This window comes from Apostichopus japonicus, chromosome 9 (assembly GCF_037975245.1).
Source record: "Apostichopus japonicus isolate 1M-3 chromosome 9, ASM3797524v1, whole genome shotgun sequence".
In the NCBI taxonomy this organism is placed as follows: Eukaryota; Metazoa; Echinodermata; class Holothuroidea; order Aspidochirotida; family Stichopodidae; genus Apostichopus; species Apostichopus japonicus.
The window spans coordinates 37,221,969-37,245,328 of NC_092569.1; the positions used below are offsets into that span (position 1 = coordinate 37,221,969).

A 23,360-nucleotide genomic window follows, 5' to 3' on the forward strand; every position below is an offset into this window, starting at 1 on the left:
ATCTCGTCAACTCGTCAATTTGCAGATAATTGTCGTTTTGTCAAGTTGGTAACTCGTCAATGCAATGTTCCTTCTACGCTTCCGTACAAACCTCTTGGGGAGAAAGTTACTTGCAGCACTAGTCATTCAAGTGAATGTTGGGAATGTGAACTATATGTCCATAGATAGCATTGTAACTAAGTATACCAAGGTATTTGCAGATGAACTGGGTTCCATAAAGGGAGTAAAAGCCGAGCTTCACATTCAGGAGGAGACAACAGTCTTCAAGGCCCGTTCTCTGCTCATCTGCCTTGAAACCCAAGGTCGAGGAAGATTTGCAACGTTTGTAGGATGCTGGGGTCATTAAACCAGTCCAATTCTGTAGGTGGGCTGCCCCAATAGTCCAGTGTTTAAACCCGATGGAACCATTAGGATTTGTGGAGATTATAAGACTACAGTAAATGTAGCAGCTGAAACTGCTGGTATACCTTTTACCGCGTGTGGAAGATCTGTTTGCTCAGTTATCAGGAGGTAAAACATTCTCGAAACTTGATCTAAACCATGCTTATCAACAGGTATAATTAGAGGAGAACTCCCAAAAGTATATATGTTACCATAAACACATACCAGGCTTCCGTTTGGTGTTGCATCCGCTCCATCGATATTTCAGAGAATTATTGATAGTTTGATACAGGATATCCCTCATATTGTTGGATATCTTGATGATATTTTGGTAACAGGAAAGACAGAAGCTGAACATCAGGCAACCTAGACACATTCTTAAGATTTGAAGAGTATGGTATCCGACTCAAACCACAGAAGTGCAGTGCATTTAATGTACGTATAGCATTGTTACATATTTGAGTCATGTATATTGGTGAAAATGGTCTCAGACAAACAGATGAAAATATAAGAGCAGTCAAACTGGAGGCACATGCTCCTACTAGTGTCACAGATATCAGGGAGCTGCTAGCTCCCTGCAGATATGAACGCCTACTTTGATATGTATATAAACTACTATGGTCGTTTTCCACCTTCCTTTTCTACCGTGCTAGCACCATTACACAGTTTTCTAAGACAAGGTGTTTAGTGGGAATGGCCCTCACTACAACAATGTGTTTAGTGGGAATGACCCTCTCCACAAAAAGGTGTTTTTGAGAAATGCAAGGAACTTCTACTGAATGCTGATATTTGGTACATTACGACCCACTAAAACCAGTTATTCTGTCATGTGATGCGTCTCCATACGTACGGCGCGCGCGGGGTCTGTTCTGTTACATCGTTATCGTATGCCAAATGCATGATCAGAAAGACCTGTCTGTTAATTCGCATCTCGATCCTTATCTAAGGTAGAAAGAGGTTATTCTCAAATAGACAAAGAGGGTCTCAGTGTGATATATGGTGTTCAGAAATATCACCAGTATGTTTGGTATAGTTCACAATCCTCACAGACCACCAGCCGCTAAAATGTTTGTATATATGGTGAAGGATCGTGCAGTGCCACCAATAGCTGCAGCTAGAATAATTCACTCACCTTGTCGGCTTATACAACTATAAAGTATAAGCTTGTGTACGAGCCAGGTTCAAAGCATTGTAATGTCGATGCTTTGTGAAGGGTTCCTCTAAAGGATGAACCAGCCCATGTTTCAATTCCGGCTTATCTCATTTTACTGATGGATTACCTAAATGATAGACCAGTCAGTCATCGGGACATAAAGAAGTGGACCAGACATGGACCCACTTTTGTCCCAAGAATTGTGTTTTACAGGTTGGGCTTCACATTGCATGTGATCAAGAGGATTTTAAAACCATATTTCAGTAGGAAATCTGAATTAAGTGTACATGCTGCATGGTTGCATAATGTGGGGCAACAGAGTTGCTATACCCCCACAAGACAGGGAATTAGTTCTAAAGGAACTAAACATTCTGAGCATCCGGGGACTTCCAGGATGAAATCCCTAGCTCGGAGTTATGTATAGTGGGCCAAAATGGACCACCTGACTTGCGGCTGCTATATGGGCGTGTCCTGCATGATTGGTATATGTATGTCAATTTACATATGTGACCAGGTGAACATATAGTACTGTATTCAATTCATTCCTTCTATTAACGGATATTATTATCATGCTTATGTTATGTAAATAGCTAGACCAGTGGTCTATAGTTTGTATGGTATAAGTAAGTCAGAGCTTCACAGATCCTCAGAGTGTGTACATGTTCTTATTCCGTTTTTTGTGTGTGTTTGAATTCTCCACTTCTCCTGCCCTCGGACTCTACAGTTTACACCGGTGACACCATCGCTGTTTAGTTTGCATACTCAACTCATATCTAGATGTGGTCCAGCTCTTAAAATGAGAATCGTTATTTCTTCAATAATACTATCAAAATTTTACCGTTTTTACACCGTTTTGTTAGTTTTAACAACTATCACTGTCATTGTCAGTCAACGGACATAAAAAAATATTCCATCCATAATAAACACCGGTGTTACATTGAAACATAACGAAAAACATAAAAACATCAAACAGTATCTTATTTTTTTTCTCGGTACGCACGTTATTACTTCAATTCGAATATATATGGCGCGTATGGAATGCGAAAGGGAATATTCATGAGTGGGCGGGGCTTCGAACAATTTCTATGCTTCAGTGGGACACAATAACCATATGAAAAAATTAAATCTCCCGTTGCAGTTGTATATAGGTTAACCCCCCACTTTTACTGCACTAATAGTTTTAGCCCCGCCTACATAGGCTGTCAATCAATCGTCGAAATTTCCGAGGAGGGGGATTGTCCGGGGTAAAATTGTCATGGTTGGGAATTGTCCGGAGTGGGAATTCTCCGGGGGAAATTGTCAGGGTTGGCAATTGTCCGGGTGGGAATTGTCCGAGGGGGTATCGTCCTGTGGGGGGGGGGGTAATCGTCCGGGGGGAATTCGTCCAGGGCGTAGTTGTCCGGGAACCTTCTGTTATTGTCTAATGTATAAAGTGTTGTTTTCTTATTATTTTGTCGTTGTTCAAACTTATGATGTCATTTGTAAATAGGTTTCTGTAGTCTGAAATAAAAACGTCGTTGAAATTCAGTCTTTCGTCGAAATGAAATCGTTTATCTAAGTTCAAGCTCTTGGTTAAATTTATTACTCTGTTAAACTTTGTGCCATTGTCTACGTGTTTCTGCGTTGCTGTTGAAACATATTTTGCTGTTGATTTATTGAACGCAGCGTTCAATTTAAATGTCTGGTCAAATTAAATGTTGTATCTTCCGTTCTTGTTGCTGTTTCACAACTTCCGTCCCTCTGAACTAATGCTTTACAACGTTGCCGTGAATTTATGCCGTTGTCTAAAAGTTAGGCGGGGTATTTTGCTTACCACACGGATTGGCCAAACTTATTATTTGGCTCTGGACTGATCGAGATTATAAAAGAGGGCGCTCACATCACAACAACAGCTGAACGAAAACAGAGCCGGATATACGGCTCTGAACAAAAGGTTCACCGACCTAAAGTAAGGTCTAGTACACGTACACGTTTCTAACATACGCATACAGCTACTCTGACATCATGGCGGAAGAGGTAGAAATCCTACAGTCCGGATCAACTGAATTGAACCTTACGTTAAACGAAACAGAAGGTGCCGTAAATGGAACGAAAATACAATCTACACCAGAAGGAATGGCCATTGCGTACGGTAGTTTAGTCCTGATGGCTATACTTCCTATATTCTTTGGGGCATTCCGATCTGTTAAATTTCACAAGGAACAGAAGGTATACAGTAGTTAGCCTAACAGCAGTAGCGTTAACATGAATCACCATGTTATTGCTGATAACCGTTCAGCATGTCTAGGCCTAAGCTGCATGCCATTGGAACAGCTGTTACAAGTTTCCATAATATCATTCCTAATATTATTAGTTGAAGTGAATGAATGTTGGAACCTATGTAGCAATACAGGCAAATGTTGCATCAGTTGGCCAACAGAGGAGAAAACAAACAGATATTTTAAAAAATCTTACTGTACATTAGGCCTTCATATAGACTAGGGCCTAACTTTAGAATCCGTACCATATGGATGGGAAAGCTTACGAGGGGCTAGGAATTAGGTTTAGGAAGTACAGTAGGGAATAGGGTTAGGAAGTAGGGTTAGGAAGTAGGGAATATGGTTAGGGGTTAGGAATGGTACGGATTCTAAATAAGTACCTAGACTAGGCCTAATACTAGTATTACCAATACTATTAATAATAGCCAGGCAGCCTAAGCATTGTACTGGTGTTCAGGCAGCTTTCCCACCCAAGGGTCAGGATAAGTTTGTTTTATTTTGTTAAATTTCCAATTTATTTGATTGGGTCACTCCATAATGTTAATGGGAAAAATGCACTTAACAATATTCTATCCCTTTTTATTTTCACTGGGGTAAATGTTTAAGAAGATTATGTTATCCCAGATCCATTAGTTGTGTGATTATTCTGTGATACTGCTGTGTGTTATACCAGATCCTTTAGATGTGTGATTATTCTGTGATATTGCTGTGTGTTATACCAGATCCTTTAGATGTGTGATTATTCTGTGATATTGCTGTGTGTTATCCCAGATCCTTTAGATGTGTGATTATTCTGTGATACTGCTGTGTGTTATCCCAGATCCATTAGATGTGTGATTATTCTGTGATCTACTGCTGTGTGTTATCCCAGATCCATTAGATGTGTGATTATTCTGTGATACTGCTGTGTGTTATCCCAGATCCTTTAGATGTGTGATTATTCTGTGATACTGCTGTGTGTTATACCAGATCCTTTAGATGTGTGATTATTCTGTGATACTGCTGTGTGTTATCCCAGATCCTTTAGATGTGTGATTATTCTGTGATATTGCTGTGTGTTATCCCAGATCCATTAGATGTGTGGTTATTCTGTGATATTGCTGTGTGTTATACCAGATCCTTTAGATGTGTGATTATTCTGTGATACTGCTGTGTGTTATACCAGATCCTTTAGATGTGTGATTATTCTGTGATATTGCTGTGTGTTATCCCAGATCCTTTAGATGTGTGATTATTCTGTGATACTGCTGTGTGTTATCCCAGATCCATTAGATGTGTGATTATTCTGTGATCTACTGCTGTGTGTTATCCCAGATCCATTAGATGTGTGATTATTCTGTGATACTGCTGTGTGTTATCCCAGATCCTTTAGATGTGTGATTATTCTGTGATACTGCTGTGTGTTATACCAGATCCTTTAGATGTGTGATTATTCTGTGATACTGCTGTGTGTTATCCCAGATCCTTTAGATGTGTGATTATTCTGTGATATTGCTGTGTGTTATCCCAGATCCATTAGATGTGTGGTTATTCTGTGATATTGCTGTGTGTTATACCAGATCCTTTAGATGTGTGATTATTCTGTGATACTGCTGTGTGTTATACCAGATCCTTTAGATGTGTGATTATTCTGTGATATTGCTGTGTGTTATCCCAGATCCTTTAGATGTGTGATTATTCTGTGATATTGCTGTGTGTTATACCAGATCCTTTAGATGTGTGATTATTCTGTGATACTGCTGTGTGTTATACCAGATCCTTTAGATGTGTGATTATTCTGTGATATTGCTGTGTGTTATCCCAGATCCTTTAGATGTGTGATTATTCTGTGATACTGCTGTGTGTTATCCCAGATCCATTAGATGTGTGATTATTCTGTGATACTGCTGTGTGTTATCCCAGATCCTTTAGATGTGTGATTATTCTTTGATATTGCTGTGTGTTATCCCAGATCCTTTAGATGTGTGGTTATTCTGTGATATTGCTGTGTGTTATCCCAGATCCTTTAGATGTGTGGTTAATCTGTGATACTGCTGTGTGTTATCCCAGATCCATTAGATGTGTGATTATTCTGTGATATTGCTGTGTGTTATACCAGATCCTTTAGATGTGTGGTTATTCTGTGATATCGCTGTGTGTTATACCAGATCCTTTAGATGTGTGGTTAATCTGTGATACTGCTGTGTGTTATCCCAGATCCATTAGATGTGTGATTATTCTGTGATATTGCTGTGTGTTATACCAGATCCTTTAGATGTGTGGTTATTCTGTGATACTGCTGTGTGTTATACCAGATCCTTTAGACGTGTGATTATTTTGTGATACTGCTGTGTGTTATCCCAGATCCATTAGATGTGTGATTATTCTGTGATATTGCTGTGTGTTATACCAGATCCTTTAGATGTGTGGTTAATCTGTGATACTGCTGTGTGTTATCCCAGATCCATTAAATGTGTGGTTATTCTGTGATACTGCTGTGTGTTATACCAGATCCTTTAGATGTGTGATTATTCTGTGATACTGCTGTGTGTTATCCCAGATCCTTTAGATGTGTGGTTAATCTGTGATATTGCTGTATGTTATCCCAGATCCATTAGATGTGTGGTTATTCTGTGATATTGCTGTGTGTTATACCAGATCCTTTAGATGTGTGATTATTCTGTGATATTGCTGTGTGTTATCCCAGATCCATTAGATGTGTGGTTATTCTGTGATATTGCTGTGTGTTATACCAGATCCTTTAGATGTGTGATTATTCTGTGATATTGCTGTATGTTATCCCAGATCCATTAGATGTGTGGTTATTCTGTGATATTGCTGTGTGTTATCCCAGATCCATTAGATGTGTGATTATTCTGTGATATTGCTGTGTGTTATCCCAGATCCATTAGATGTGTGATTATTCTGTGATATTGCTGTGTGTTATACCAGATCTTTTAGATGTGTGGTTATTCTGTGATACTGCTGTGTGTTATACCAGATCCTTTAGATGTGTGATTATTTTGTGATACTGCTGTGTGTTATCCCAGATCCATTAGATGTGTGATTATTCTGTGATATTGCTGTGTGTTATACCAGATCCTTTAGATGTGTGGTTAATCTGTGATACTGCTGTGTGTTATCCCAGATCCATTAGATGTGTGGTTATTCTGTGATACTGCTGTGTGTTATACCAGATCCTTTAGATGTGTGATTATTCTGTGATACTGCTGTGTGTTATCCCAGATCCTTTAGATGTGTGGTTAATCTGTGATACTGCTGTGTGTTATCCCAGATCCTTTAGATGTGTGATTATTCTGTGATATTGCTGTGTGTTATCCCAGATCCTTTAGATGTGTGGTTAATCTGTGATACTGCTGTGTGTTATCCCAGATCCATTTGATGTGTGATTATTTTGTGATATTGCTGTGTGTTATACCAGATCCTTTAGATGTGTGGTTAATCTGTGATACTGCTGTGTGTTATACCAGATCCTTTAGATGTGTGATTATTCTGTGATACTGCTGTGTGTTATACCAGATCCATTAGATGTGTGGTTAATCTGTGATACTGCTGTGTGTTATACCAGATCCTTTAGATGTGTGATTATTCTGTGATACTGCTGTGTGTTATACCAGATCCTTTAGATGTGTGGTTAATCTGTGATATTGCTGTGTGTTATCCCAGATCCATTAGATGTGTGATTATTCTGTGTCATTGCTGTGTGTTATACCAGATCCTTTAGATGTGTGATTATTCTGTGATATTGCTGTGTGTTATCCCTGATCCATTAGATGTGTGATTATTCTGTGATATTGCTGTGTGTTATCTCAGATCCTTTAGATGTGTGATTATTCTGTGATATTGCTGTGTGTTATCCCAGATCCATTAGATGTGTGATAATTCTGTGATATTGCTGTGTGTTATCCCAGATCCATTAGATGTGTGCTTATTTTGTGATACTGCTGTGTGTTATCCCAGATCCATTAGATGTGTGATAATTCTGTGATATTGCTGTGTGTTATACCAGATCCTTTAGATGTGTGGTAAATCTGTGATACTGCTGTGTGTTATCCCAGATCCTTTAGATGTGTGATTATTCTGTGATACTGCTGTGTGTTATCCCAGATCCTTTAGATGTGTGATTATTCTGTGATATTGCTGTGTGTTATACCAGATCCATTAGATGTGTGATTAATCTGTGATACTGCTGTGTGTTATACCAGATCCTTTAGATGTGTGATTATTCTGTGATACTGCTGTGTGTTATCCCAGATCCATTAGATGTGTGATAATTCTGTGATATTGCTGTGTGTTATCCCAGATCCTTTAGATGTGTGATTATTTTGTGATATTGCTGTGTGTTATCCCAGATCCTTTAGATGTGTGCTTATTTTGTGATACTGCTGTGTGTTATCCCAGATCCATTAGATGTGTGATAATTCTGTGATATTGCTGTGTGTTATCCCAGATCCATTAGATGTGTGATTAATCTGTGATACTGCTGTGTGTTATCCCAAATCCATTACTTGTGTGATTATTCTGTGATACTGCTGTACAGTATGTTATCCCAGATCCAATAGATGTGTGATTATTCTGTGATACTGGCGTATGGTATCCCATATCCAGTGATCATTGAGCTATCAATTGGTGGGACTTGAACTTCACGTGTTGACTTCATATTTATAATTGAGATGCTTGCATAAAGCCCATTGAAATGTTATAAATGTAGTACTGCTTTAAATATTCCATAACGGAAGCACCAACTGTACAGTAGTGACATTTTGCCAACATTCAATCGAATATTAAATATATAAAACACAATTTGGTATTACACAAAATAGGATTGCTACTGATGAAAGGAAGACACCCTCCTGGTGGAAGATGAGCAAGTAATTCATGAATTTGATTAAACTCTCACTAACCTGCCCGTACACTTTTCACATTACTGTAGTATAATATAATACTTGCAATCTGAGCAGATTGGAATTGGACTTCTTTATTCTTCTAACTACTCCTATAAATTCTGGCTTCATTATTTGACATAAATCTTGATGCAAGAAAAAAAACTTATTTTGAAAACTCAATAGTATTAAAAAAATTAACATATAACCCAGAAAAGCTCATCTAAAAGTGCGTTTATGTTTTGAAAGTGCAAGGAAGATAAATTGTGATTTTAACATAAATTCTGGATGTATCATACAGGCTGTTGGCATATTCTCTATTAGTTGTGTGTTTGGCTTTGTGGCTCTTGTGTCTATGTACAGCCATTTGAAATTGCAAAGAGTGCATTTAGTATTTTAATCTTTAATACTGTACAGTAGGTTTTTAAATTGTGAAATAAAGTTCTGTATACCGTTGAGCTAATCCATATCTGTTGTTTTTATTATAGGATAATGGTGATACGCCAGAGGTAATGTCTGACAAGGATGCTGCAATGTTTCCGATCATTGCCAGTGCTACCCTGTTTGGAATCTATGTGATCTTCCAGGTAATGACCTAATCCTAAATACACTACATGCAATGTTTCCCATCATTGCCAGTGCAACCCTGTTTGGAATCTATGTGATCTTCCAGGTAATGACCTAATCTAAATACACTACATGCAATGTTTCCCATCATTGCCAGTGCAACCCTGTTTGGAATCTATGATATCTTCCAGGTAATGACCTAACCCTAAATACACTACATGCAATGTTTCCGATCATTGCCAGTGCTACCCTGTTTGGAATCTATGTGATCTTCCAGGTAATTACCTAATCCTAAATACACTACATGCAATGTTTCCCATCATTGCCAGTGCTATCCTGTTTGGAATCTATGTGATCTTCCAGGTAATTACCTAATCCTAAATACACTACATGCAATGTTTCCGATCATTGCCAGTGCTATCCTGTTTGGAATCTATGATATCTTCCAGGTAATGACCTAATCCTAAATACACTACATGCAATGTTTCCCATCATTGCCAGTGCAACCCTGTTTGGAATCTATGTGATCTTCCAGGTAATGACCTAACCCTAAATACACTACATGCAATGTTTCCCATCATTGCCAGTGCTATCCTGTTTGGAATCTATGATATCTTCCAGGTAATGACCTAATCCTAAATACACTACATGCAATGTTTCCCATCATTGCCAGTGCAACCCTGTTTGGAATCTATGTGATCTTCCAGGTAATGACCTAACCCTAAATACACTACATGCAATGTTTCCCATCATTGCCAGTGCTATCCTGTTTGGAATCTATGATATCTTCCAGGTAATGACCTAATCCTAAATACACTACATGCAATGTTTCCCATCATTGCCAGTGCAACCCTGTTTGGAATCTATGTGATCTTCCAGGTAATTACCTAATCCTAAATACACTACATGCAATGTTTCCGATCATTGCCAGTGCTATCCTGTTTGGAATCTATGATATCTTCCAGGTAATGACCTAATCCTAAATACACTACATGCAATGTTTCCCATCATTGCCAGTGCAACCCTGTTTGGAATCTATGTGATCTTCCAGGTAATGACCTAACCCTAAATACACTACATGCAATGTTTCCCATCATTGCCAGTGCTATCCTGTTTGGAATCTATGATATCTTCCAGGTAATGACCTAATCCTAAATACACTACATGCAATGTTTCCCATCATTGCCAGTGCAACCCTGTTTGGAATCTATGTGATCTTCCAGGTAATGACCTAACCCTAAATACACTACATGCAATGTTTCCCATCATTGCCAGTGCTATCCTGTTTGGAATCTATGTGATCTTCCAGGTAATGACCTAATCCTAAATACACTACATGCAATGTTTCCCATCATTGCCAGTGCTACCCTGTTTGGAATCTATGTGATCTTCCAGGTAATGACCTAACTCTAAATACACTGCATGCAATGTCATGCTTGTTACTGTCATCATCAAATGCTGTAGTTTATTAGTCAGCAGACCATAGTGCTAGCCTTTACCCACAGCCTGATGCCATGATACCATGCTTTAGTTTGCTCCTCTGTGATGCAATTAAATACATTAGTGTTAAATAAATGTCTCAAACGAAGTACAGTCTTAGCCAATCAAAATAGCGGTCAACACAAAATGTTAATGTTACAAAAACATTGGGATGATGCCAAGGTCCCACAGTACATGAATTCCCACAGAGTTAAAGTATTATGCTGATAAGCAAGCTGCATGAAAGTTGACAACTGCTTGTATTGGTCCAGGCCCAAAACATGTTTCAAATTAGGTTGTTTTACTGGAAATCTAGGGCAGACAACTGCATGAGCTACATTTGTATAAAGCAAATAAAATGGACATGAACAGTGGTGTTTACACGGGTCCAAAAATCGGGAACCTGGTACCCAAGAGCTGTTACCCGTTTGGTATCCGGGTACCCAGAAAAAATGTTTACCCTCGTGTATCACGGTTTTCAAGAAATTACATATTGGATGCTATAATAAATGAAATATATTCCCTACTGACAATTTTTTCATGTTCAAATACGTAGGTGTAAGATAAGGTATAAAACCTTCCTCATAATTTCTATTTGCTTTTGTTTCTTCCATTAACTTGTAAATAACTTCATATAATTAACATTACTACTTACATCGCACTGCCGCCGCTGCTTATGCTTGCTCTCCACGTCTATTGGATCAGACCATATAAATATCCAATTTAGCTCTTGAACAGTTGTTACTACTACTATCTATTATGTTCGCATTAGCCGTGAAATTGCAGGATTCGCGCAATTTGAATGCATTTGGAATTAACGATAAGTAAAGAGCCACTTGCGATTATTATTTTTTGGTTATTCCGTTGTAATCCATAAACATCTCGTAAAATTCCTTGTCAGCTTTCCTTCTATGAAATAAACGAATGAATAAATAATTATTTCTTCCACATGGTAGCCTAACACCACATTAAGTCAATGAGAAATCTAGCTAAGCCTAACCATCTGTTTATTTCGCTGAAATTGTGACGCAGTTATAAGATATCCATGGAATACTTTCATTACTGCTGTTACGTTCGACCACATGGTTGTCTAACACCACACTAAGTCAGGGGTAATCTAGCCTAGCCATCTGTTTATTAGCTGAAATTTGTGACGCAGTCATAAGATAACAATGGAATACTTTCGTTATTGCTGTTATCTTCCACCACATGGTAGCCTATCACCACACTAAGTCCATGGGAAATCTGCCTAACCATTGGTTTGCCAAAAAAAAAAAAAAACACACTTTGCATAGGATTCGGGTAATAAATTAGGAACCGGGTAGTATCGCGTCGGGCGGGTACCTTAGTTATTGCTGTTATCTTCGACCACATGGTAGCCGAACACCACACTATGTCAATGGGAAATCTGCCTAACCGTCGGTTTGCCATTTTTTTTTTAAATCACAGTTTGCGTAGGATTCGGGTAATAAATTAGGAATCGGGTAGTATCGCGTCGGGCGGGTACCATAGTTATTACTGTTATCTTCGACCACATGGTAGCTGAACACCACACTATGTCAATGGAAATCTGCCTTACCGTTGGTTTGCCATTTTTTTTTAAACCACAGTTTGCGTAGGATTCGGGTAATAAACTAAGAACCGGGTAGTATCGCGTCGGGCGGGTACCCGGATAACCCATGCAAACACTAATGTACAGAGTACAGATCCAAGTGGCCCATCCTGGGACCTAGATTACCAGGGCATTCTTTTTGCTGCAGAAAAGAAAACAGCGCAGCAGAAGATTTGTATACTGAGGGTCTCATTACTGGGAACTGCATCTATATAAGTACTGTATATATGTATAAACTCAGTCAGGAACACTTTCACATTGATTTACTCATTTACAGGAACGTTATTGCCTTGTTATTTCCGTTATTTAATGTGAGTGTAAGAATGGAGAGAGGGGATAGTTGGAAGAAACAGTACCATTCATAATTTCATTCCGAAAGATGAATGAATATATCATGTCACCCAGGCTATGGAATAATTGGATTAAATTGTCCTTTCTGTGCCAACATAAGTTTTCTTTGCTGCCATAAATTTGACAATTGTATGGTTAGCATCTCTACCATTTGTTTTGCTATATCTGGTACAATTGTTTTCTTTGTTTGTATAGATTTGGCAAATTTCCTTACACATGTAAGAAGCAATCACAGGGACTGTCCTAAAGCGATTGTTCTTTTGTATAAAATATAAAATTGGGTCCAGTCCCATAGAATTAGACTTCTGTTGTTTGATTTCGCTTCAAAAAAAAAGGTTATTTTTGCAAGCTTCTTTTTGATTTGTGTTAGTTCTTAATTATATTGTGATGCGCTTTATATCATTGTTGAATGCACTTCTGGAGCTGTAGTTGGTGCTTTTGTCTATAAATGTTTTTATTGATTCCTTGCTGAAGGCAGAAGGAATCTATGCAATGGTGGTGGCATGTGTGGGTGTGTGTATGTGACACTTTTATGCACTAACTTCATAAGGATAACTGGGGTACATATTTAGTATGAAGGTTCCACTTGGGTAGAACTGGTTTGGGATTATTGTTGTTTGTATTGGTCAAAGGTCACTTGAGGTCAGCAGGGATCAAAGTCTGAAAACATTGTTCACACAATATATGTCAAGAAGTTGAAGTTGCAGGAAGCTCAAACTTGGTGTGTAGCTTGCCGTTGGTGAGTAGAAAAGCTGGAGTGTTTCTCATGAATGGTCATTTGTGAACAACAGAATGGAAAAGTGTGAAATCATTGTAAACATCTCAAGGAAGGAAGCCTGTGTAGTTCTCACAATTGTCATGTGGATTTCATGTAAGTAGTTCAGTTGAACCCTATTGTTTATGGTGGAGTTCAAAGGTCATTTGGGGTCAGCAGAGGGCAAAATGTGAATCTACGGTATCAAAAGTGCTGTATCTCCAGAACCAGAACATGAAAGGAGCTCATGCATCCGTGGTATGATAGTCTTGTGTATTGTATAGTTTGTACCTGATTTGAGGTAGGTCAGAGATCATTTAAGGTCACCAGGTGTCATTACTTGAACACTATGTAAATCAGCATTGTAACCAACACAGGTTTTCTGTGTCCTACTCAGGACGCAATGTTTTAGCCAGGGACGCAAAACCTTCAAGTTTCTTGCGTCCCTGGGGACGCAAACTTTGTTATTAGAGAAACAAACCCCAAGTAAACATAGCCACAACTAGGCCTAAGCAAAACATTACAAAACATAACAAAACACATTTTGAATGTACATCTTTGTTTTTAAAAAACAACAGTTCAGAATCAAAATTTCTGCCAATCTTACAGATGATTGAATTTGTTTGATAACAAATAAATCATAACAATCAACAGGGTTACCAACATTTACATTACAGAGATTTCCATGCTAAAAATGACCAACGATGCTTTCCAAATTTCCATGTTTTGATTGGCTATTCCCTTACCCATTGTCTGCAGACATTCTTGCATCTGTAGTGCCCAATGAACACAAAGTATGAAACTATTTGTTATTTACTCTACCCTGTGTAGAGATAGCAAAGTTTATGGTATAGGCTATCATAGTTGTGCACTCAAATATCATAACATTAGGCCTTGTTGTCACATACAACAACAAGACTCATGGCAGAAGATGTACTCGAATTATGTCTGAGACTATCAGCCTCAGGTAATATTTAAATCATTGTTTTGATCATAAAATGTTATGAGTTTTGTGGGAAGCCAGCATCTACTTTATGATACTGAAAAGGAAAGGCTCTCTGCATTGAGAGTTGCTAGTGTAAAATGTGCATTTGTAAACAGGCTCCATTTCCTGTTTATAGTCAGTAAGCTGCTGGCTTCACAGTTTATCCTTTTACTTAAGATACTGCATCAGAACAGAAGTTCATTGTCTCTTCTGCAGTTTTTGTATATAAATTTAGTGTCCATTAGCATGTGGGTTGCCTCTTTACTGCAGGACTCCCTTGTTTTTTGAAAAGTTGGCATCGTCATTGCTGTGGTCAGAGTTTTCTGGTAGCAACTCCAATCAGGAGAACTTTAAAGGATGGTTTAGAGAAAGTTACTTTCCTGATTGGGTACTGTATCCTTACTCCTATTTGGCCCCTCCCTTTAGTTAGACAAAGAAAATGCTGGGTCAGGGCTGGAAAACCTTGCGAACCTTCCGAACCAGGTTCGCGGGAAATCCGCGATGCTCGCGGGAAATCCAGCCTGGCTGGAGAAAAAAAAATCGGGGAAAAGAAAAAATCGGGGAAAAAAAAAACGGGACGAAACTTAAAAAAAAAACACGAAGTAGCAAAAAGTACATCTGTATAAACAATAAGGAAAATTTCAGAAGAAAAGTTTAAGAAACAAAAGAAAAATGTCCAGAGAGTGTGCTCGCAATTTTAGTCACAATAGCCTATAACGAGTAATGATGTGACCCCAACCCACTTACAAGGGCAATGTCACACGGACACACACGGCCCAGCGCGGGAAGCTTGCTGTAATAAATCAGCCTCGCGGGAAATGTTTTGAACAATATTGCCATTCCACATTTGTTTATACTTATATTGTATGTTAGTTAGTAAACGTTTTCTTTCGTATGAAATTGACTTCAATTCAGTGTTTCCTCTAAGGTGCGGGATTCCCTTCAACTGACTCAGTAATCCCGCAAAGAAAACATTTGTCTGCTGGAAATCCCCGCATCGTTTAGGGATGCACCGGATATCCGGTCCGACCAGACTATCCGGCCGGATAGTGAGCAATTTTCCGGTTCGGGCCGGATATTTTTCAAAATCCGGCCGGATCTTTTTCAAAATCTGGCCTGAATTATTCCTTAAAAAAGTGTTGGTATTCACTTAAATCAATGTAAACTATTTCCAAAAATTAATAAAAACATTCAAAGTAAGGAAAAATTAGGTTTAACATGTTTAATTTAATTTTCTCAATGGTCTGACCCACTGTTTCTAAAGATCAACCAAAATAATACAACTACTCTAATAATATGAATGTATACAAACTATACTGTACAACAAATACAGTTTGCAGTGAAATCATTTCTTTCAGCCTTCTTCAGTTTAATATTGTGCAGTTAAAATAGACCATTCATATACTTATCAGTCAAAATACTGTTCCATTGAATCTTTACTTTCCCATTATTGTTGGCATTCATGTTTTCTCTGAATTTTTATGTGTGGAACAATCTCTTATATGGTTAAATACGTGTTAATTGTTTTTAATTCCACAAAAACCACTTCATCTTATAGTTCATTCTGAAACCTTAGAATAACTTTAATTCTCATCAAAAAAGGTTAATTCCAGAGCTGAGGGCTGACAATGAAAACAATTTCAAAAGTAACCTTGCTACAGTTATCACATACAGAGACAATTATCTTAGTAAATAATTTAACAACATGTGACTGATCTAACAAAATGATTTCCATATTTATATCTTTTTGAGGTTTCAAGCTATCATTCCTTAAATAATTATATCTTTAAAATGATTTGTTGCAGAGCATGCAAGTCTTTTTCATATATACTGTAACGTTGCTACTGTATTTGGGAATGTAAACAAATTTAATTTCCCGCTTTCACTGTATGTTGAACATATTTTCTCAAATTGTGGTGAAGGAAAAGAAGTTTTTCTCCAGTTTTCGGAAGAAGGCGAGCACGTTGCTTGTCAAAAATTTTGCCTGCTTCAGAGAAAGACGCTCTGAATATACAGAGGAAACAGGACAGGACAATAACACCGAGCCAGTTGAGAAATAGTAGGGAAAATGAACTTGTGTTCCTTCCAGACTGCCACAGGGTCAGAGGATGGGGTCTTAATTTCACCTTCTTTATAATATGCATATACCTCACCAAAGATTTGCTCCTTGTTTCATACTTCTACATCTTATTAATGATTTTCTTTTGTGTAATGAAAAAAATCCGGTTCCGGCCGGATTTTATCCGGCCGGATTTCATGTACTATCCGGCAAAATCCAGTTCCGGCCGGATCCAAAAATTTGGATCCGGTGCATCCCTAGCATCGTTTTCTTGCATTCGCGATAAGTTTATACTCAATGCACAACGTATTCACTTGACTGTAAAAAAACTCTGAAAATCAGTAGAGAAATTACCAATTGTGTACGAAAAGTAAGTTGGTACACCTTTCAAATTTTATGAAAGATCCAGCAAAACACTTTCGAAAAATTCACGCGAAACTGGCATATCGTGCTAAATGCAACTAATGTCATGTAAACAAGGCTCTAGTACACCCATTTATGAATCAACCGTAAGACCACATCTGGTGTTAAGCGCGGGAAAAAAATATTTTCTAGAATTTCCAAAAATACAGAAAAAATAATATCCTACCATAGTTAAGTGCATAGCAAATAGCCTAACCACCTCGTCGGTTACAGATCTCACGTAACTACAAAAACACAACTAATAGTATTTTGCGAACTTGACGTTTTCTACAAGAACATGGAATTAAAAATAAGCATTTAGTTAATCATGCCAAGTGGCCTAAAACATATTTTATTACAAGGTTTACTTTCATAAAGATTGCCATAGCTAGTGGGGCCTCGATGTGCTGCGTGTATGGTATAGACTGTGCCTCGTGTATCATGGGGAATACTCCATGAAACGTTTCTTGGAAACGTGCCAAAAATGTTAACAAACAGGTGTTATACAGGGGATGAGCGAGCAGTTGTTTGGTATTTAGGTACCTGGGAAAATTCGCAGCACATGTACAGTTAGCCTACCGTAGTATTTAAGTAGGGTTAAACCGTACTGCAGTTGTAAACTGATGTACGTATAGTGTGCGCTATTCATTATTAGGCAGTCTATAAACGGGGCTTTGCCGAACGTTGTTTGTTTCATAATATCGGAAGTTCTGTAAGTTAAACTTTGTAAAGAATGTAGGACAGATGAAATCTCTTTTCATTTTATCACATAATATAGGTCTACTCTAACTTGTCATTTTAAAATTTTCATCAGCTTCGTGACAATTTAAATTCAAAAAGTTGTCAGTATTTTGCATCCTCAACTGCTAATTTTGTTATCGCCAGACACGCAAAAATATTAAAATTTTCCCCCACCAGGGCCCTAAGGCGGGCCCCTGGACCCCACGCCTTTATGCTCGCATGCTAAGTGTAGAAGTACCAGATGGAGCACCAGAAGCCTATTGCTTTTGGTGGAGGTCAAGTGTCATTTGGGGTCACCAGGGGTCAAACTGAAAACCTTGTAAACATGATATCTCAAGAAGGGAAGCATGGCTCTAATGTAGTGTGTAGAAGTACCACATTAGGTTAAAGAAGCCTATTGTTTATGGTGGAGGTCAAAGGTCATTTGGGGTCATCAGAGGTCAAATCGTGAAACCTTTGTTAACATGTACACCCTCACTATACAATACGTCAGATTCATGAAGAAAACTGCTCATGTTACATCATCGAAACCACAATGCATTTTTGCATTCTGGTTACTACTACTATCTATTATGCAGGCCCAGACCTCGCATTTTCCGCGGGATTGTGCGCTTTCCGCAATTTAATCGCATTTGGAATAAACGTTCAGTAAAAAGCCACTTGCGATTATTATTTTTAGTTATCCCGTCTATAATGCATTAGTAACATATTGTAAATTTCCTTTTCAGTCTTACCTTCTACTGTATGAAATAAACCAATGAATAAATTATAATTGTGAGAATTCTTTCAATTTCTTCCACATGGTAGCCTAACACCACACTAGGTCAATGGGGAAATCTAGCTTAACTATCTGTTTATTCGCTGAAATTGTGACGCAGTTAAAAGATATCCATGGAATACTTTCATTATTGTGTTTTCTTTGACCACATGGTAGCCTAACACCACACTAAGTCAATGGGAAAATCTTGCCTAACCACGGGTTTGCAAAAAAAAAAAACTGTAGGATTCAGATAATAAAATTAGGAACCGGGTAGTATCCCGTCGGGTGGGTACCCGTGCAAACACTAATATTGATGTACAGTATCTGTTGCTCTAAACATTAGTTTTTTTTGTTATTGGACATAGCATTTTACCTACATTACTGGTAGTGCTTGCACATGGTCAGATAAGTAAATTGATAAGTTACGCACATTGTATATACACTGCACGATAACTACTTCTAAGTGGCCTAGCTTTTCATTTCCATGTATAAAGCTGTTCGTAAAACAGTCATTGAACAATCCTGTGTGAAAGAATACCATATTTCATAGCAGAGTAGGCGTTGAGTTTCTTGACAAGTATCTCATCGTGGTCAGTGTGTCATCTCTGTTGTCAAAACTTTCCAAACTCTTCACTCCTCTATTGAAATATGGTGACTTGTGTCATGGTTGATGCACAATATTGTTTTTTGGAGAAAATAAAGAGTAATAATTTGCACCTATTTTCTTTGCAGATATTTTCCAAAGAGTACATAAACATTTTGCTCACAGTCTACTTTCTCTTCCTGGGTGTTCTCTCTTTGGCTCATATAGCTGGGTAAGATATTTGTTTTCTTTGATTCATAGCTGGGTAAGATATTTGTTTTCTTTGATTCATAGCTGGGTAAGATATTTGTTTTCTTTGATTCATAGCTGGGTAAGATATTTGTTTTCTTTGATTCATAGCTGGGTAAGATATATGTTTTCCTTTATTCATAGCTGGGTAAGATATGTTTCTTTGATTCATAGCTGGGTAAGATTTGTTTGATATCATTGATTCATAGCTGGGTAAGATATCTTTGATATGTTTGATTCATAGCTGGGTAAGATATGTTTGATTCATATCTGGGTAAGATATCTTTGATATGTTCGATTCATATCTGGGTAAGATATGTTTGATTCATATCTGGGTAAGATATGTTTGATTCATAGCTGGGGAAGATATGTTTGATTCATAGCTGGGTAAGATATGTTTGATATCATTGATTCATAGCTGGGTAAGATATCTTTGATATGTTTGATTCATAGCTGGGTAAGATATGTTTGATTCATATCTGGGTAAGATATCTTTGATATGTTCGATTCATAGCTGGGTAAGATATGTTTGATTCATATCTGGGTAAGATATGTTTGATTCATAGCTGGGTAAGATATGTTTGATTCATAGCTGGGTAATATATGTTTGATTCATAGCTGGGTAAGATGTGTTTTTTTTTCTCTTATTCATAGCTGGGTAAGATATGTTTGATTCATAGCTGGGGAAGATATGTTTGATTCATAGCTGGGTAAGATATGTTTGATTCATAGCTGGGTAAGATGTGTTTTTTTTTCTCTTATTCATAGCTGGGTAAGATATGTTTGATTCATAGCTGGGGAAGATATGTTTGATTCATAGCTGGGTAAGATATGTTTGATTCATAGCTGGGTAAGATATGTTTGATTCATAGCTGGGTAAGATATGTTTGATTCATAGCTGGGTAAGATATGTTTGATTCATAGCTGGGTAAGATATGTTTGATTCATAGCTGGGTAAGATATGTTTGATTCATAGCTGGGTAAGATATCTTTGATTTATAGCTTGGTAAGATATCTTTGATTCATAGATGGGTAAGATGTGTTTGTAGTTCTTGTTCATAGCTGGGTAAGATATGTTATAGCTGGGTATGATATATTTGATACCTTTGATTCATAGCTGAGTAAGATTTGTTTGTTGTTCTTGTTCATAGCTGGGTAAGATATGTTATAGCTGGGTAAGATATGTTTGATACCTTTGATTCATAGCTGAGTAAGAATTGTTGTTCTTGTTCATAGCTGGGTAAAGATATATTTGATATCTTTGATTCATAGCTGGGTAAGATATGTTTGATATCTTTGATTCATAGCTGGGTAAGATATGTTTGATATCTTTGATTCATAGCTGGGTAAAGATATGTTTATTGTTCTTGGTCATACTGTAGCTGAGTAAAATTTGTTTGTTGTTGTTCATAGCTGGTCAAGATATATGTTTTTGTTGATACACAACTGTAGCTATTTAAGATATATCTTACAATGTTTGGATCGCTTTAATTGTTAGTTACTGTTTATGGGGTAGGCTCTATGGGTCATGGGATGTTCAATTGCTGAGAACTAGGACCTTAAAAGTCAAGAAAATGTCAAAATGCTACATGGCCGGCAGATTGCAAAGTTTCAAAATTGTCATAAATTGAATAAAAATAAAAGCAATGCAACTCAACTTTCCAACTACAGTATGCTTATTTTATGGTACTCTTATCATGGAATTTTGGTAATTTTTTAGAGGAGGCTGCAGATTTGGAATGACCCATATGTTTGTTACCTTTGATACACGTTCAGATAAGACAGGTTTGCAATCTATGATTCATATATGTAGCTTGGTACGATGTGTAGTTCATGTTTGTTTAATCATACTGGGAAGGTATGTTTGTTGGCTCATGTAGCTGGGTAAGATATTTTACTTACCTTTGATACATATCTGGGCAAGATAAATTTGTTACATTTGATCAATAGGTTGATGAGCTAAAAGCATAAAAGTTATATTACAGTAGATTACAAGCTGGGTTGAATATATCTGTGTCTTGGGTCTTATTGAATAGTAGGGTGCTGTAGATGGTAGCTACTTTAATCTTGGATGCAACATAAGTGTCGTAAAGACATCCCAGAAGTTATACTGAAATTGAAGAGGCCTGAATGGAATGATATAAGTCAGTGGCATATAAGTTTCATTTTGGAAAGTGGATCAAAATGTCTGTGGAATACATATATACTATATCACACAAAGACTATCACTGTAGATCAGAGCCTTCATTTTCTCTTTCAGTCCCTACGTAAGACGTTTCATTCCTGGGATTGTTCCCAATGAAGATTACCACCTACTGTTAACGTCAGGCACAGCAGAAAAAAAGGAAGGTAATTGGAAAAGCCCACAGACTGCTTTTATCATGTCATAACAGGATAACGGCCATACTCTTATCAGGATAGTGATTTATCTGAGGCATAATACAGTAGAATCATGCAGGTAGTGAGTCCTGTCTCTGCGGTACCTAGAGTAGATATAAGCAGTGAGTCCTGTATCTGTGGTATGGTAGATACAGGTAGTGAGTCCTGTCTCTGCGGTACCTAGAGTAGATATAAGCAGTGAGTCCTGTATCTGTGGTGTGGTAGATACAGGCAGAGAGTCCTGTCTCTGCGGTACCTAGAGTAGATATAAGCAGTGAGTCCTGTATCTGTGGTATGGTAGATACAGGTAGTGTTTCCTGTATCTGTGGTATGGTAGATACAGGCAGTGAGTCCTGTATCTGTGGTATGGTAGATACAGGCAGTGAGTACTGTATCTGTGGTACCTAGAGTAGATATAAGCATTGAGTCCTGTATCTGTGGTATGGTAGATAAAGGCAGTGAGTCCTGTATCTGTGGTATGGTAGATACAGGTAGTGTTTCCTGTATCTGTGGTATGGTAGATACAGGCAGTGAGTCCTGTATCTGTGGTACCTAGAGTAGATATAAGCATTGAGTCCTGTATCTGTGGTATGGTAGATAAAGGCAGTGAGTCCTGTATCTGTGGTTTGGTAGATACAGGTAGTGAGTCCTGTATCTGTGGTATGGTAGATACAGGTAGTGAGTCCTGTCTCTGCGGTACCTAGAGTAGATATAAGCATTGAGTCCTGTATCTGTGGTATGGTAGATAAAGGCAGTGAGTCCTGTATCTGTGGTATGGTAGATACAGGTAGTGAGTCCTGTATCTGTGGTACATATGGTAGATAAAGGCAGTGAGTCCTTTATCTGTGGTATGGAAGATACAGGTAGTGAGTCCTGTATCTGTGGTATGGTATATAAAGGCAGTGAGTCCTGTATCTGTGGTATGGTAGATACAGGTAGTGAGTCCTGTATCTGTGGTATGGTAGATACAGGTAGTGAGTCCTGTATCTGTGGTATGGTAGATAAAGGCAGTGAGTCCTGTATCTGTGGTATGGTAGATACCTGTTGCACCTGGGTATGATAGATACTTGGCTGCAATGGATGTACAGTAACCATTACAGTGCTGACTTCTAGTCAATGTGCATATTCTAGTCATTAAAATTGTTTTCATATTTTCAGTAGAGAATGAATGGCAAGCAGGACTCATTGAAGATATTAACTATAACATTCTCTCTACTTTGTGCTCACTTGCTTTACAGAACTGATGAATTACAACTTTGACTACAAAGACCTTATCAATTTAGCCCTATGTGGAGTGTTTGGAGCCTGGTATCTCTTTCAGAAAGTGAGTGCCATCGAAACTTTTGATTTACTTCAATGACTTTATGTTTGATTCCTTGCCGAAATATAAAATCGTTTCTCTGTCAAACGCTATATTAGCAATCTCATACTTTGAAGACGTGTTTGAAAAATTGTTTATCGTTTTTTAAGGTAACTTCTAAGGGCTATCTTCTAAGGGAATCTCACATTTAGCCTGCGATGTGGTTGCCCCATATTATCCTCTTGAGTGTGACAGTTGATGTGAATCTCACATTTAGCATGCGATGTGGTTGCCCCATATTATCCTCTTGAGTGCGACAGTTTATGTGAATCTCACATTTAGCCTGCGATGTGGTTGCCCCATATTATCCTCTTGAGTGTGACAGTTGATGTGAATCTCACATTTAGCATGCGATGTGGTTGCCCCATATTATCCTCTTGAGTGCGACAGTTTATGTGAATCTC

General features: G+C 37.9%; 1 protein-coding gene across 1 annotated transcript in view; it reads left to right on the plus strand.

Annotated features, from left to right (window-relative positions):
* The first annotated feature begins 3,512 nt into the window (after positions 1-3,512).
* LOC139973043 (minor histocompatibility antigen H13-like) overlaps positions 3,513-23,360 on the plus strand; it is a 28,159-nt gene continuing 8,311 nt past the window's right edge. The window contains exons 1-5 of the mRNA XM_071979401.1: positions 3,513-3,742; positions 9,164-9,262; positions 19,118-19,200; positions 21,478-21,566; positions 22,835-22,920. Coding sequence (XP_071835502.1) covers positions 3,539-3,742; positions 9,164-9,262; positions 19,118-19,200; positions 21,478-21,566; positions 22,835-22,920 — 561 coding nt within the window. The 5' untranslated portion in view covers positions 3,513-3,538. The remainder of the gene's footprint in view (positions 3,743-9,163; positions 9,263-19,117; positions 19,201-21,477; positions 21,567-22,834; positions 22,921-23,360) is intronic.